The following is a 13,595-nucleotide window of genomic DNA, read 5'->3' on the forward strand; positions in this document are numbered from 1 at the left end:
CTCAAAAAAAATGTTTGAACTCAAAAAAAAAAAAATTTGAATATTCTTCAATATGTGAAAAAATGTTTAACTCAAAAGTTTTTGAACTTCAAACATTTTTTTTTTTACAAAAATATTATAAAATTAAAAAAAAAATTGTTCTGGAAGATTTTCAACAAATTAAAAAAAAATAAAATATTAGATTAAAAAAATTTTATAAAAATACTCTTAAAAAATTTGAAAAACAATTTTTTTTGAACTCATTAAAAAAATTTGAAACAAATTTTGAACTCTATAAATTTATTTTTTTTTAAGAAAAATATTTTAAAAAATTCTAAAAAAAAATTTGGAACTTAAAAAAAACTTCTAAAATATTTTTTTTTTTACTAAAAGTTGTATCATATGAGCTTCTCAACATATATCCTTTCTATACATATAAAGTAAACACGTGGCATATTTATATATATGCGTCCCTCGCTTTAACCAAATAGATACTCGTTAAGCGCATGGAAATGCCTAAAAGGCTGCCGTCATAGCGCGTATTTTTAGACGCTTGTCTCGCAGTAACACAAATGTACAGTTACGTGGCGTTGTGTGTAAGTGTTCACCTTGAAGGCTCGCGCTTTAGCATATATAAATAGCGATATACGCACTAGTTGTGTGTGTAAAATTTTAATTTTTTTTTTCAATTTTTCATTTCATTATGATTCAGGGATTCACATGATTTCTATAATGAATGTTATGTGAAAAAAAAAAATTCTCTGAAAAAAAATAAAAAATTAGTTGAAAGGAATTCAAATAAATTTTAGTAAATTATTTATAGTGTTAATAAATTAAAAAATAATAATAATAGTTTAACTAATTCAGTATACAAAAATATTTCATTTTTATAGAACGCCATTTTTTGTTTGATTTTTTTCGATTTCCACAAGCGCGCACAGAAATATTTTCGCTTTGTTGTAATGTGCGCTATTTAGAAACTTTCAGTTGCCACGCACTTTCGTTTTCAAAGTGCTTTCCCACATTTCGGACACACAGCTGTAGCGCGCCACAAGCACGTAAGCTACACGGCAATCGACAGTCGCGTTCGCAAGTACACAAACAATTGGCGTCACTTGCTCAGTATAGTAATTCATACATACATACATCATTTCATAAATTTCATTTTTCATTTACAATACACATTTCATCAAGCACCTTAAAACACCGTTATCACACGCGCATCTGTACTCACTACAAGCATATCGAGTAGTAGCTAACTCTAGTTAGTAAATAAAAAAATGACTGGTACTGGTACTTTGTATTAAAAAAAAATATAAAAAAATTGTAGTTGTTTCTTACAGCTTGATTTTTCTAATAAAAAAAAAATATTTGTTTAATTATCACTAATTATTATTATACAAACATACATATATATGGTTGCTATTTGGGTGCTCATAAACTCATAACTCTCATCTGCACTTATTTGGGTACGGTTGGAAGACGGGAGTAAATTAGTTCTATCTCTCTCTCTCTCTCTTTCTTTCACACACATATGTAATTTTAGTTATTTTATATTTCAAATTTTATGCTTCATAGTTTTCCTTTTTATACTATTACCATTAATTAAAATTTATTAATTATTATAAAATAAAAACAAAAACAAAAAATTGTTAGTTTTTATAATTTTCGACATTATTTGACATATTTCGTATTTCTTTTTTCTTTTATTTACATACTCATTTTATAACCAAAAAAACGAAATCAAATATATATAAACATATATACATTATATATAACATAAAAAAACAACAACAACAAACGTATAAACAAACAACATATATAAAACAAAATGGTGTTGTTGCTTACTGAAATTTGCTACGAAAATAAAAAATGGTAAAATTGCGACGGTAATGGTACTCAATTAACAACAAAAACTCGCCTTAATTAACCCATGACTACCATACATACAAACATTGAATACATAAATACATGAATGCTATACTAAAAAAAACGTTGCTTGAAATGCGCTGAAATTTATTTAAAAAAATAAAAAAAAAAATTTTAATTTTAAAAAAATTAAAAAAAAATTAAAAAAATATTTATTAAAAATATCATCTAAAAATGGCTTGATTCGGCTTGCTGCTTACTCACAATCATGTGCTACTCACCCTTACTACGCCTGCCTCTAACTCATGCTCATCCATGTAAAATAAAAATCAATTATAAATATTTATAATTACTAAACGCTTGTTGCTTACAAACGCAAAAAAAATTATTGCATTTATTATAAAATGTTCTCAAAAAAAATGTTTTTTTTTATAAAAATATTGCCTTCTTCTTCCGCTGGTAAATGGGTATAACTGTCTCTCTCACACACACACACTCTCTTTATCTCTCTGAAATGAAAAAAAATATAAAAAACAACCTCTTGAACTCATCAAAACCTCATTTCTGTACAAATATATAAATATTTACTTGACCATAACAACAACAACAACACCACCAACAACAATATGTCCTTTGTGCCTGTTTTGCCATGTGTCACGTGTCACCTATATGTAATATAAACAAATATATGCAGGCATGTCGTGAGCGCGTTAAGAATCTACACTCGAAAATAACCGCACGCAATGAGCGCATTAAATTGTTGATACATCGCGGCACACCGGACGATGCAGTGTTGTTAGAAACATAGTTTTAGGCGCATAAGCCCAATTTCCTCAACCAACCACCACCACCACCATCAACTATCTAGCTATCAACATACAATGTGAAAGCTTAGAGAAACAGAAGAAAAGTAGAAGAACAACAACAGAACCAAATTACATTAAATACCATACATTACGACATTTTTACTATAAATACTTATAATTTTAATAATGTATAGGAAAAAAACAAAAACAAAAACATTAATTATTTTAAAATTAATTTAAATTTTCGTACCTAATTGTTTAAAGAGAAAAAAACAAAACCATAAAGTGTTTGGCCAAAATGTGTGCGCCCCCTTGTAATAGACTTATATCCAATACTTGCTAATAGTAAACTATATAAGCCAACAAAAACATACAAATATATACAGTTATGTCAACACTTTAGCGCTTTAGTAGCAGCCACCGCCAATGAAGCTACCGCGTGCGTTTGCGCAAACTACGGCTGCTCGAGCGACGACGACAGGCTCCCAATGTCGTGCGCGCGCTCTAGCGGCAAGTCAAAGTATGCGCAAAGGTATGCCTGCCTACATAACTTTTGTTGTACCCATATTATTGTAAACAGCCAACGATGAAGAAGCGTAAACTTAAGCGCAAAACTTAAGAAACAAAAATTATATTATAAACCATGACATGACCCCCACGCCACAAAAACAGAAACGATTTCAAAATAAAATATTAATTTAATTTAAAAAAAATATAAGAAACAATCTATTGTCTAGTCATTTCAACAAACTTTATAGCGTTAAGTAGCGAATTTTTATTGCAGGCAGACAGGTTACAGTTAGTTTGTGTTTTTTTAGTGTTTTGAGGGCTCGTACCACATACATACATATATCTGTACATATTTAAAAAAAAAATCTTGTTTGTTTGCGTAACAAAACCTCTAACAAATTTGGCAAATCTCGCCCTTTACTTTTTTATTAAATACAATGCTAGGCACTGCGTACATCTATTGATGACCAGCAACTGAAATACGATGGGATCGCAGCCTTATCGTACACGCTGGATCCGCATTCCGTTGTTACCACATCATCGGCTGTGTCCATGCTATTGAAGCCATCCAAATTAGGCTTATCCTATGCGGAGGTGCTATCCGGACATTCAAGTCCCGTTAGCTTCGCACAAACGGATAGTGTTTTGCACAAGAGTAAAGTACAAAATGCCAAACTAGTGAATACTAGTGTTAAACGAAACAACAACAATAACGGCAACAACAACAACAATGCAACAACCATAATTACTACCACGACGACTACGACAAGTAGCGCCGACGAAGCCGCGCCAGTGGCTGTAAGCCATGCGCCGTCAAGCGTACAAGAATTTGAACCTCAACAATATGAAACCACAAGAACAACAACAACAACACCAATAGTAATGCAAGAACCGCAAAACACTGAAAGCATTGACGCGTACGCGCATACAATAACCACCGCTGAACCAGCACAAGTGCAGCGCACACAAAATGAGTATGTGAATGAGAGTGGACAGCGCGTTGTGCAAACGCGCACAATAACAACGCGTACAACGACAACGCAACATGTGACGGGTAGCGCCGAGCAACAAGAGGTAACGGTAAGTGCTTGGCATGAAGCGCCTGTAGAAGAAGAGCACGCTGTTTATCAGCAGCGCCAGAGCGCTGAAGCGCCACAACCCGCAGCGCGTCATCAACAACAGCAACATCAATTGCACGCGCCACGTGAACAGCGTCGCGGACGCTCGCCACGCCGTCGCCAACAGAACGACGAAGCGCAACATTATGCGTCAGCAACGCAACAACAGACACGCGAACAGCGCGCACATTATTCGACAACAACAAACGCGACGCGCACACAAACGCATAGCAGACAACAGCAATCACATGAGCAGCAAACACATTTGCTCGCGCCCACGCAAGAGCGTATGCGTTCACGTAGTCCCATTTGGGCACCGGGCTCCACTTCGTATGCGGAAGTATTGCGCGGCATTGAATTGGAACGTCAGCGCGCCGCTGATGCTGAACAAAGAAGCGCACAACGCGGCAGCAGAACAGTTATTACCAGCACCACCACGACCACATCGAGTGACTACGTGACGCCAGCGCAGGCGCATGCGTCAACGCAGCCACAGCAGGAACCCCAACTGCAAGAACCACAAGCGCAGCAACAACTGCCAGTGGTCGATACAAATGTACAAACGAATATCGTGGATTATCAGCAGCCGGCATGCAAATTGCCATTCGAAACGAATAATTTAAGCGCTGAATATGCGAACGTGGTGACAACGCAGGTGCAAGACATCACAACAACTCCGCTAGCTGCCTTTGTTGAGCCCAGCACAGCGGCCAATACTTACGATGCAAATACTTATGTGGACACGAGCTCTTTAGCTACCACAGTGCCAAGCACTTATATTGATTCGGTTACATTGCCAAGTGCCTATGCTGAGCCCTCCATCGCAGCGGGCAATGTGCCAATGACCGCCGCGGAGATACAGGCCGCATATCTGCAGCCCGATCCGCAGCTTTATCAGAGCATGTACGAAAATATGGCCGATGCCGGTCAGTGGGGTTATGCGACAACTGTGCCGGAGGCGCAACAAGTTGTGCAGCCCGAACAATCGACAAACGCACAAAATTATTACGAACAGATCATACAAATGCAATATCCACAAGGTACGACTGCGCAAACGTCCTACGCGCAATATCAATATCAGCCGACGGCTACACAATATCAATTAATGACCGGGTACTACCCCACAGAGCAACAACAACAGCCAGAGTCATATCAAACGGTTTATGCGCCAACTAACGAACAAACGCAATTATATTATCAACAACAACAACAACAGCCGGCTAAGTCGTACCAAGAGCTACAAAGTGTCGCTTACGATACACAGCCACAAGAATATTTGTCGGACTATCAACAGCCGCAAATAAATCAAAGCGTTATTGATCAGGTAGTCACGACGCTTGCGTCGATTGTGCAAAATGTTACAACGACTCAAACGCATGCTGTCAACACACAGCAACATGTGCAGGAGTCAGTGCAACAATTTGAACAATCAGCGCCCTTGCAACCGTTCAGCGAGTCTGTGCCTACTTACGAACAAGCAATGTCCGGACCACCATCATACGAACAGACCCAATTGTATGAACCGGAAGCGATTGAAATCGATGAACCGCGTCCCGACATAACATTTGGGCAATTTGAAATGAATGAAATTGAGTCGATACCCGCCGAAGTTGTGGATATACCACAAGCGCCACAACAGGTTGTAGAGCCTGCGCCGCTCACAGAGTCGGTCTTTGTGCCAGAGGCGCCATACTCTGCGCCTTTGCAACCAATGGAAAGTGTACCTGCACAAGCGGCGGTAGAACCCTCACCAATACCCACAAGTCCCACAAAGTCCAAAACACAGGAATTGCCCAAAACAGATCCTAACCAGTTCACGACTTATGCTGAAGTACTATTTGGTATACATCATGGTGGAAGTAATGCTTTCCAGCCATCCAGTCAAAAGCCACAGCAACAGCAAACGCAAATCCGCATTACAACAAGCAAACATGATACAAATACAAATAGAAGCCAGCAACAAAAGTTGACAACCAAAACTGCAACGACAACTACAACGACATATGCGACCACGACATCGAACAATAATAATAATCGACGACCGCTAAAGTCTCCTTCTCGGAATGCTCCAGCAGTTCAGAGAAGAGAAGACGCAGCCACAGTCGCCGTGGCACCGGTGCCACATCCACGTAAAGAACAACAGAGACCGCCAAAAGGTCAACGGACAGATTCGAAATCGCGACATCATAATGGATCTCCACCGACAACGCACAGAGAGGTGGAGGTGCGACAGGTGCACGATAAACATGAAAAGCATGAAAAGCACGAAAAGCATGATAAACATATAAAATCGGTGGAAGAAACCACTGTAACTGTAACAAGCAACAAATCTCACAAGGACACGAAGCATGCACGCGATAGCAAGAAAGTGAAGCAAGCTGAGGTTATATCTGAAATTCATGGAGAGACCACTGTAGCTGCTGCTGAAACAGCAGTTCCTGTGGGAAGGACAGATACAACTAAACAGCAAGTTAAAGCTCCCAGTGACAATGCTGTGCATGACAATGAGTCGGAGAAGAAACCAGCTAAACCTAAAAGACAAAAGAAACATAAGCATTCAGGTGAAATTGAAGAGCCTGTGGAAAAGAAAGAAAAGTCAGAGAAAATTGTAGAGAAAGAAGCCGTCAAAGTTAACCCTGCTGCTGAAAAAGTTCCTGTTTCTGCTGAGAAGTCAGCTATTTCGGCAGAAAAAGTAGTTCCTATTGCAAATATCGTTCCTCCTAGTGAAAAGGTGGATGTCCTGAAGTCAAGCACAATTGACTTTATTGCATCCGAAAGTCTTAAAGACATACCGGCCAAACCTGCAAGAAAAGAAAAGTCCAAATCACAACGTAAGAACTCGCCCGTCGAAGTAGTTTCATCTAGTGAAATCGCAGAAGCACCAGTGATTTCCGAGTCCACCAAAATTATAACAGAAAATGGTGGTTCTACAACTACTACGGTTACGACCACAACAATAACGAAACGCATTACAAAACGTATTATTACAAGAATAATTGATGGCAAAGAAGTTGTGATTGAGGAGGATGTAGTTGACGATGAACCCTCAGTCGGTACGGAAGTTGCAATCAATCAGGTGATTGTAGAACCTGAAGTTATCACCACCGAAGTGGTTGAGCACAAAGAAAAGCCACAAAAACCTGTCAAGAAAGATCGTAAGAAATCTAAGAGTCCTAAAGAAGAACCTCAGGTAACACCTGAACAGACAGTTATTACAACAGCGACCACAAGCACAACGGTGATTGATGTAAAACCAACAGAGGAGCAAAAGCTTGTAACCGAGAAGGTTATTGAAGCTGTCGATAATAAGACATCCAAAAAGAAGGATAAGAAGAAGTCAAAGGAACCGAAAGAGCCAGCTCCAACTGTAAAACCAACAACACCAACGGAAGAATCGATTGTAGCAAGCATCACAAAACAACCGGAAAACATCACAATTGAACAAGTTCCAGAGACATTGGTGGTACCCGAAGTGCCGGTTGAAACTCAAGAAACCGTTAAAACAAGTATTACCCAATTCATAAACGCTGAAAAGGAGAAATCCGAAAAACCAACGAAAAAAGACAAGCGAAAGACAAAGGGCCAAAAGGAGCCAAAAGAAAACTCAGTTCCACAACCTTTAGTAACTGAAAAGGTGACAGAAGAAAAACCAGTTAGCACGCAGGAGGAGCAAATTGAGAAAACAGTAACAGTATCGGCAACTGAAATTGTTTCGGAAGAACACTCTACAACAGAAAGCTCAGTCGACATTGTAACTGAAGTTAATGAGAATTCGGTACTTGTGGAAACTCCAGAACCAATTGTAGAAATTACCACCACTATTCAGGAAACTCCAAGTGTTCAAGAAACTACACCCGAACCTGTTGTGGAAACTGTTCAAGAAACCCCAATTGTAAATGAACAGACACCATTAGAGCCTGCGCCGCTCACAGAGTCGGTCTTTGTGCCAGAGGCGCCCTACTCTGCGCCCTTGCAACCAATGGAAAGTGTGCCTGCAGAACCCACAACTCCCACAAAGTCCAAAACACGGGAATTACCCATTGTTCAAGAAACCTCAATTGTTAAGGAATTCACACCAGAACCTGTCGTGGAAATCACCACCACAGTTGAGGAAACTCAAATTGTTAAAGAATCTACACCTGAACCTATTGTGGAAATTAGCCCAATCGTTCAAGAAACCTCAATTGTTAAGGAATTCACACCAGAACCTGTTGTGGAAAGTGTTCATGAACCTTCAATTGTTAAGGAATCCACACCAGAACCTGTCATGGATATCATCACCACGGTTGAGGAAACTCAAATTGTTAAAGAATCTACACCTGAACCTGTTGTGGAAATTAGCCCAATCGTTCAAGAAACCTCAATTGTTAAGGAACCCACACCAGAACCTATTGTGGAAACTGTTCACGAACCTTCAATTGTTAAGGAATCCACACCCGAACCTGTCGTGGAAATCATCACCACAGTTGAGGAAAGTCAAATTGTTAAAGAATCTACACCTGAACCTATTGTGGAAGTTAGCCCAATTGTTCAAGAAACCTCAATTGTTAAGGAATTCACACCAGAACCTGTTGTGGAAAGTGTTCATGAACCTTCAATTGTTAAAGAATCTACACCCGAAACTGTCGTGGAAATCACCACCACCGTTCAGGAAATTCCTCAATCGGAGCCAGAACAATCCAATCTCAAAGAAAGTGTACACGATTTCATTGCTGCTGAAAAGCAAGCTACAGAGAAATCTCCGAAAGCTCCAAAGAAGGATAAGAAGAAGAAGAAGGATCAGAAGAAACAAGAGGAAATAAAGGTTCCCATTGAAGAGCATAAGAACATTGTTGAGGAAGAACCGGTCCAAGTAAATGACACACCTGTAGAAACCATAATAAGAGGTGAAGAAATCTCTTCAACCGATGGTTATGCTACGTCGATCATCAAGACTACAACAAGAAAAACATCGACTTTAACTACGCGTACAAAAATAATTAGAATAATTGATGGAAAGGAGGAAATTGTTGAACAAGAAGAAACCACACAGGAAACGCCAAACGAATCTGTTGAGCACACCATAAATGTTGTTGAAGGCAAACCGATAATCGAACAAATAATACAGAATGTTGGTGAATATCAACCCGATGCGCAAATTGTTAGTATCACAGAAGAAGAACCAAAGGTCGAAACCTACTCCAGAACTACCACTGATGGTAATATCACCAAGACAACAACTGTAATTAAGCGCAGAATTATTACGAAAATCATTGATGGAAAGGAAGTGCTCATCGATGAAGGCGAAGAAGTAAGCCCAGTTGAAGAGCGTGTGAGTGTAGTAGAAAACGAGCCAGCATTTATTAAAGAAACCATGATTTCGCCTGTAACCGAAACTACACCGTTAGAACCAATTGTTACAGACGAACCAATTCAAGCGCCAGTTGTCGGTTCGGTTGATGTAGTTGTTGAAGATAACATATCAACAAGTGTCACCGATTTCATTACCGCTGAAAAGCAGAAAACCGATAAACCACAAAAATCTGCAAAGAAAGAGAAGAAAGAGAAAAAGAAATCAAAATCAGAAAAGCAGGTTCAAGCAACAACTGTTGAAACATTTGTGTCGGAAGAGACACCCACAAATGTAACTGTTACAAAGGAGGAGGAAATAATAGTTGCGCCAATCGAGAAGAGTCTGGAAGACACCACTTTGCCACAAAAATCAACGGAGGAACCCGTAGTTCCTCAGGAAAAGCCAACGAAGCATGTTAAATTCGTTGATGTCAATGAAACCAATGTGGAATTTACTGTACCCGTTCCTAAAGAACGTACTGATATTAAAACTTTGACAAATGACTTTTTAAGCGGCGAAAAACAAACACAACAACAACCAATAGTACAGAAAGTCGCCGAAATAACAATTACAGAGCCACAGCCTCTTTTAGAAACCACAGAGCCCCTGAATGAAATAAGTGCAATACCTAATAGAACAGATAGAGAACCAATAGTAGACGATAGTGGTGTCGTAAAGACCACGACGGTACGAAAGACAAAATTCGTTAAGAAAATAACACAGAAAAAACAAGACTCACCCGAGCCACAAACGGTGCCGCCAATAGTGGAGAATATCGATGTGGCCGAGGAAGCTAAGGAAGAACCCACAATTGAGAAATCCGAATCGATTGTGCGTGAAGTAGCAGACAGTGGTGTCGTTAAGACGACGACAGTACGTACAATGAGCATCAAGTCACAGAATGTCAACGAAAGTGAAGTCACCGATGCCACAGAAGAAGTAGAGCAAAAGGAAACTACACCAACACCCACCACTACAGCAGAGAAAACGAACTCACAAGTAGATAATACCGAGACTGTAGCAATTGGTGATGAACAAAAACTGACATCGGTAGAAACGGATGAAACATACAGCGGTGAGGTCATTAAGACAATTCGTGTGCGTAAAACGAAAACCGTCAAAAAGATCACACAAAATGTTGAAGAATCTAAGACGGAAAATGTAAGCACCGATGCAGTGACTGAAAACCAATTATTGGCTGAAGCGCCTACCGAACTCGCCGCAGATGCTGATCAAAATAGCGGTGTAGTTAAAACCGTAACTGTACGTACCACAAGTTTCGTCCGACGTATACCACATGACTCCACTGTTACGACAACGGATGAGACAACACAATCGGAAACGAGTGAAACAAGCAGCGAGGAAAAGCAAAGAAAGTCACCTGTTATTATTGAGGAGCCCAGTGAAAGCTCAACAACCACCACACAAACGGATGGAGCTATCATAAAAACTACAACAATACGTACAATGAGATTAAACAAGACTATTGCTTCAGATGGTCGTATACTCTTGAAAGAGATAGATAATCCAGATGACGTCATAGTGACTTCCTCGATTGAAATGCCCGATCAGGCAACAACAGTGTCGGAAGAAAGAATCACTGACGCCACTGTATCGTCTGAAACTTTGTCAACGGCATACGTACCGACTGAAAGCAGTAGTGCAAAGGTCAAATCAAGTGGTATTGATGAGGTTCAAATTATTGATTCGGCAAGCAATGTGCAAACGGAAGCAAAGAGCACTGGCATTAAGGTAGTCGATATCGAAACGAAAGAGTTGCCAAATGTTGAGGAACAGCTAAGACCACAACAAGAAACCACCACCACCTCAGATAGTACGCAAATCTCTAGAACCACATCTGACATTACAGTCACTAATAAGACATTAATTACACAAACCGACGAACAATCAAGCAAATCCACCACTACCATAACCAAACGCACACGACTGACCACCATACAAAGACCTAGTTTTGAGACCCCAGACGGTGAGCCATTACAACTTGTTAGTGAGCAATATGATACTCCACATAAATCAGGTGAAATACGTAAAATAGCGCTCATCACACATGAGGAGAAATACAAAGTCCCCAAAATGAAAATGCATTTCGATTTTCCACCTGTTAGTCTGCAAGTTACCGAGACCTTGACCCAAACTTTAGAGAACGTTGCGAACAGCAGCGAAGAGCATAAGTTTGTAGAAGAAGTGATCAATCAACAAGTTCAAAGCGAAAGCACTGAAATAGTTAACCAAAAGGTAGTGTTAGAAAACGTAACAGAGAATAAGGTAGCAGAGAAGCTTATTGAAGAGGTAGATACTGTTAGCACTGTCAGTCCGACATCAGTTGTACCTGATAGGGAAACAATTCCAGAACAGTTAGGCGAAATAGTTGAAGAGGAGAAAACGCAAACTCTCACAGAGAAGACAGTATCACATATTGAAGAGCGGTTACATGAAGAATTAAAGAGTGAGTCAGTGGAGCACAAATCAGAACAGCATGCACCATTAGCAACCATTGGAAATATTGTAGTGTCCGCCGCTGTACCTGTAGAAATAGGAAATAAGATAGTTGAAGCGGTAGCTGAGACCGTAGTTACACAGGTTAAATCGGTAGATGCACCAGATTTCGTAACGGATTTGTCCGCGGAAGAGCAGGTATTGTTTGAGGATATTAAGAAGAAGCTTTCGAAGAAAGACAAGAAGAAGCGTCCTGCGCTGCCTGAAGACTTCTTCAAACAGCAAGAAATTGATAGTAACGTGCAATTGATTACAGAAGAACGTTTAGTTAGCGAAAGTAGTGACTTAGAAAAACAAGAACGTGTAGTGGAAGACCTCTCAGTTGTCAAAGAACCACAAGATAATGTTAAACCTGAATTAGCGCAAACTAAGCCCAATGAATTGGCTAAAGAACAAACCATAAATAAGACAGATGAACTCTATCATGAATTAATTGAACATGAAGATTTCGTTATTGAGTCGCATGTTGAGCTTATAGAAGAACCAAAGGTTGAAGAAGAAGTGCAAGATATAACAAAATTGCCTGAAGTAAACGAACCCACTAATATTGCTAACGCTAATGAAATACCTGTTGCTAAACCCAGCGCTAGCGATCTAACTGAAGAGTCTAGTGCTAGTACTTCTTCATTAATTTGCTTTGAAGTGCCTAAATATAATATGACCGAACTGCAATTAGCCGAAAAGAGTTATATTGAAGTCAGTAGCAAACACCCTGAACCCAAAACAGCAGACTTACCCCAGCAAACTGAAGATACCCCAATTAGTGATGTACATGATAGGAATGAAAGTGAAATATCAAGTGATATAAGTATTTATTACGAATTTCCCAAGTACGATGTCTCTGCTCTGGCGCGAGCTGAATGTAAATACCAAATCCAGCACATAAACGTTGAACCACCCAAATTGGAGGCCGCTGTAAATGAGGTAAGTGATTTAGAAGAAGCAAACTTAATTAAGAAGCTAGTAGAGGTTGAGTTAAGTGAAAGGGTAGATAAGTCAGTTTCTGAAACAATTACCACGATAACAACCACAACAACAACCACTGTTTCAACAAACGAAGAAATTTCGGCATCAACTGTGGAAACCGAAATAGTGAATTTTGAGGCACCAGAAACCGACAAGCAGATCATCGAAGTTACAGAGGTGGTAACAGAAGAACCGATTCAAGAGTTCAAGCGTGTAGAAGAACCAATTGTTTCTCACCACGTTGAAAAGGAATTGGTCGAATCGGACATAACTGCTCCTGTACCAACAACCTTCGAAATACCTAAATACAATTTAGAAGCCATCAAATTGGCTGAGAAAATATTCGTGGAATGCGCAGCTAAGGAAATAGTGAAAGATGCACTTGAATCAGAAGCACCACAGAAAACGGAAATAATTGATGTTGTAGATTCTATCAAAACCGACGTCGTCACGCCGATTGTAAACGCAACCATCACAGAAAATGTTAGTTTACCAGTT

The 13,595-nt window shown here is 39.4% G+C and overlaps 1 protein-coding gene across 9 annotated transcripts in view; it reads left to right on the forward strand.

Moving 5' to 3' along the window:
- Positions 1-13,595, forward strand: part of LOC105214212 (muscle-specific protein 300 kDa) — a 178,799-nt gene that overhangs the window by 112,133 nt on the left and 53,071 nt on the right. The window contains exon 20 of one of the 9 annotated variants that reach the window (XM_054228216.1): positions 2,543-2,868. The exons of the other annotated variants lie outside the window; for them this stretch is intronic. Coding sequence (XP_054084191.1) covers positions 2,543-2,656 — 114 coding nt within the window. The 3' untranslated portion in view covers positions 2,657-2,868. Of the gene's footprint in view, positions 1-2,542; positions 2,869-13,595 lie in introns of those variants that run through there. 9 annotated transcript variants of the gene reach the window in all.

This window comes from Zeugodacus cucurbitae, chromosome 3 (genome assembly GCF_028554725.1).
Source record: "Zeugodacus cucurbitae isolate PBARC_wt_2022May chromosome 3, idZeuCucr1.2, whole genome shotgun sequence".
In the NCBI taxonomy this organism is placed as follows: domain Eukaryota; kingdom Metazoa; phylum Arthropoda; class Insecta; order Diptera; family Tephritidae; genus Zeugodacus; species Zeugodacus cucurbitae.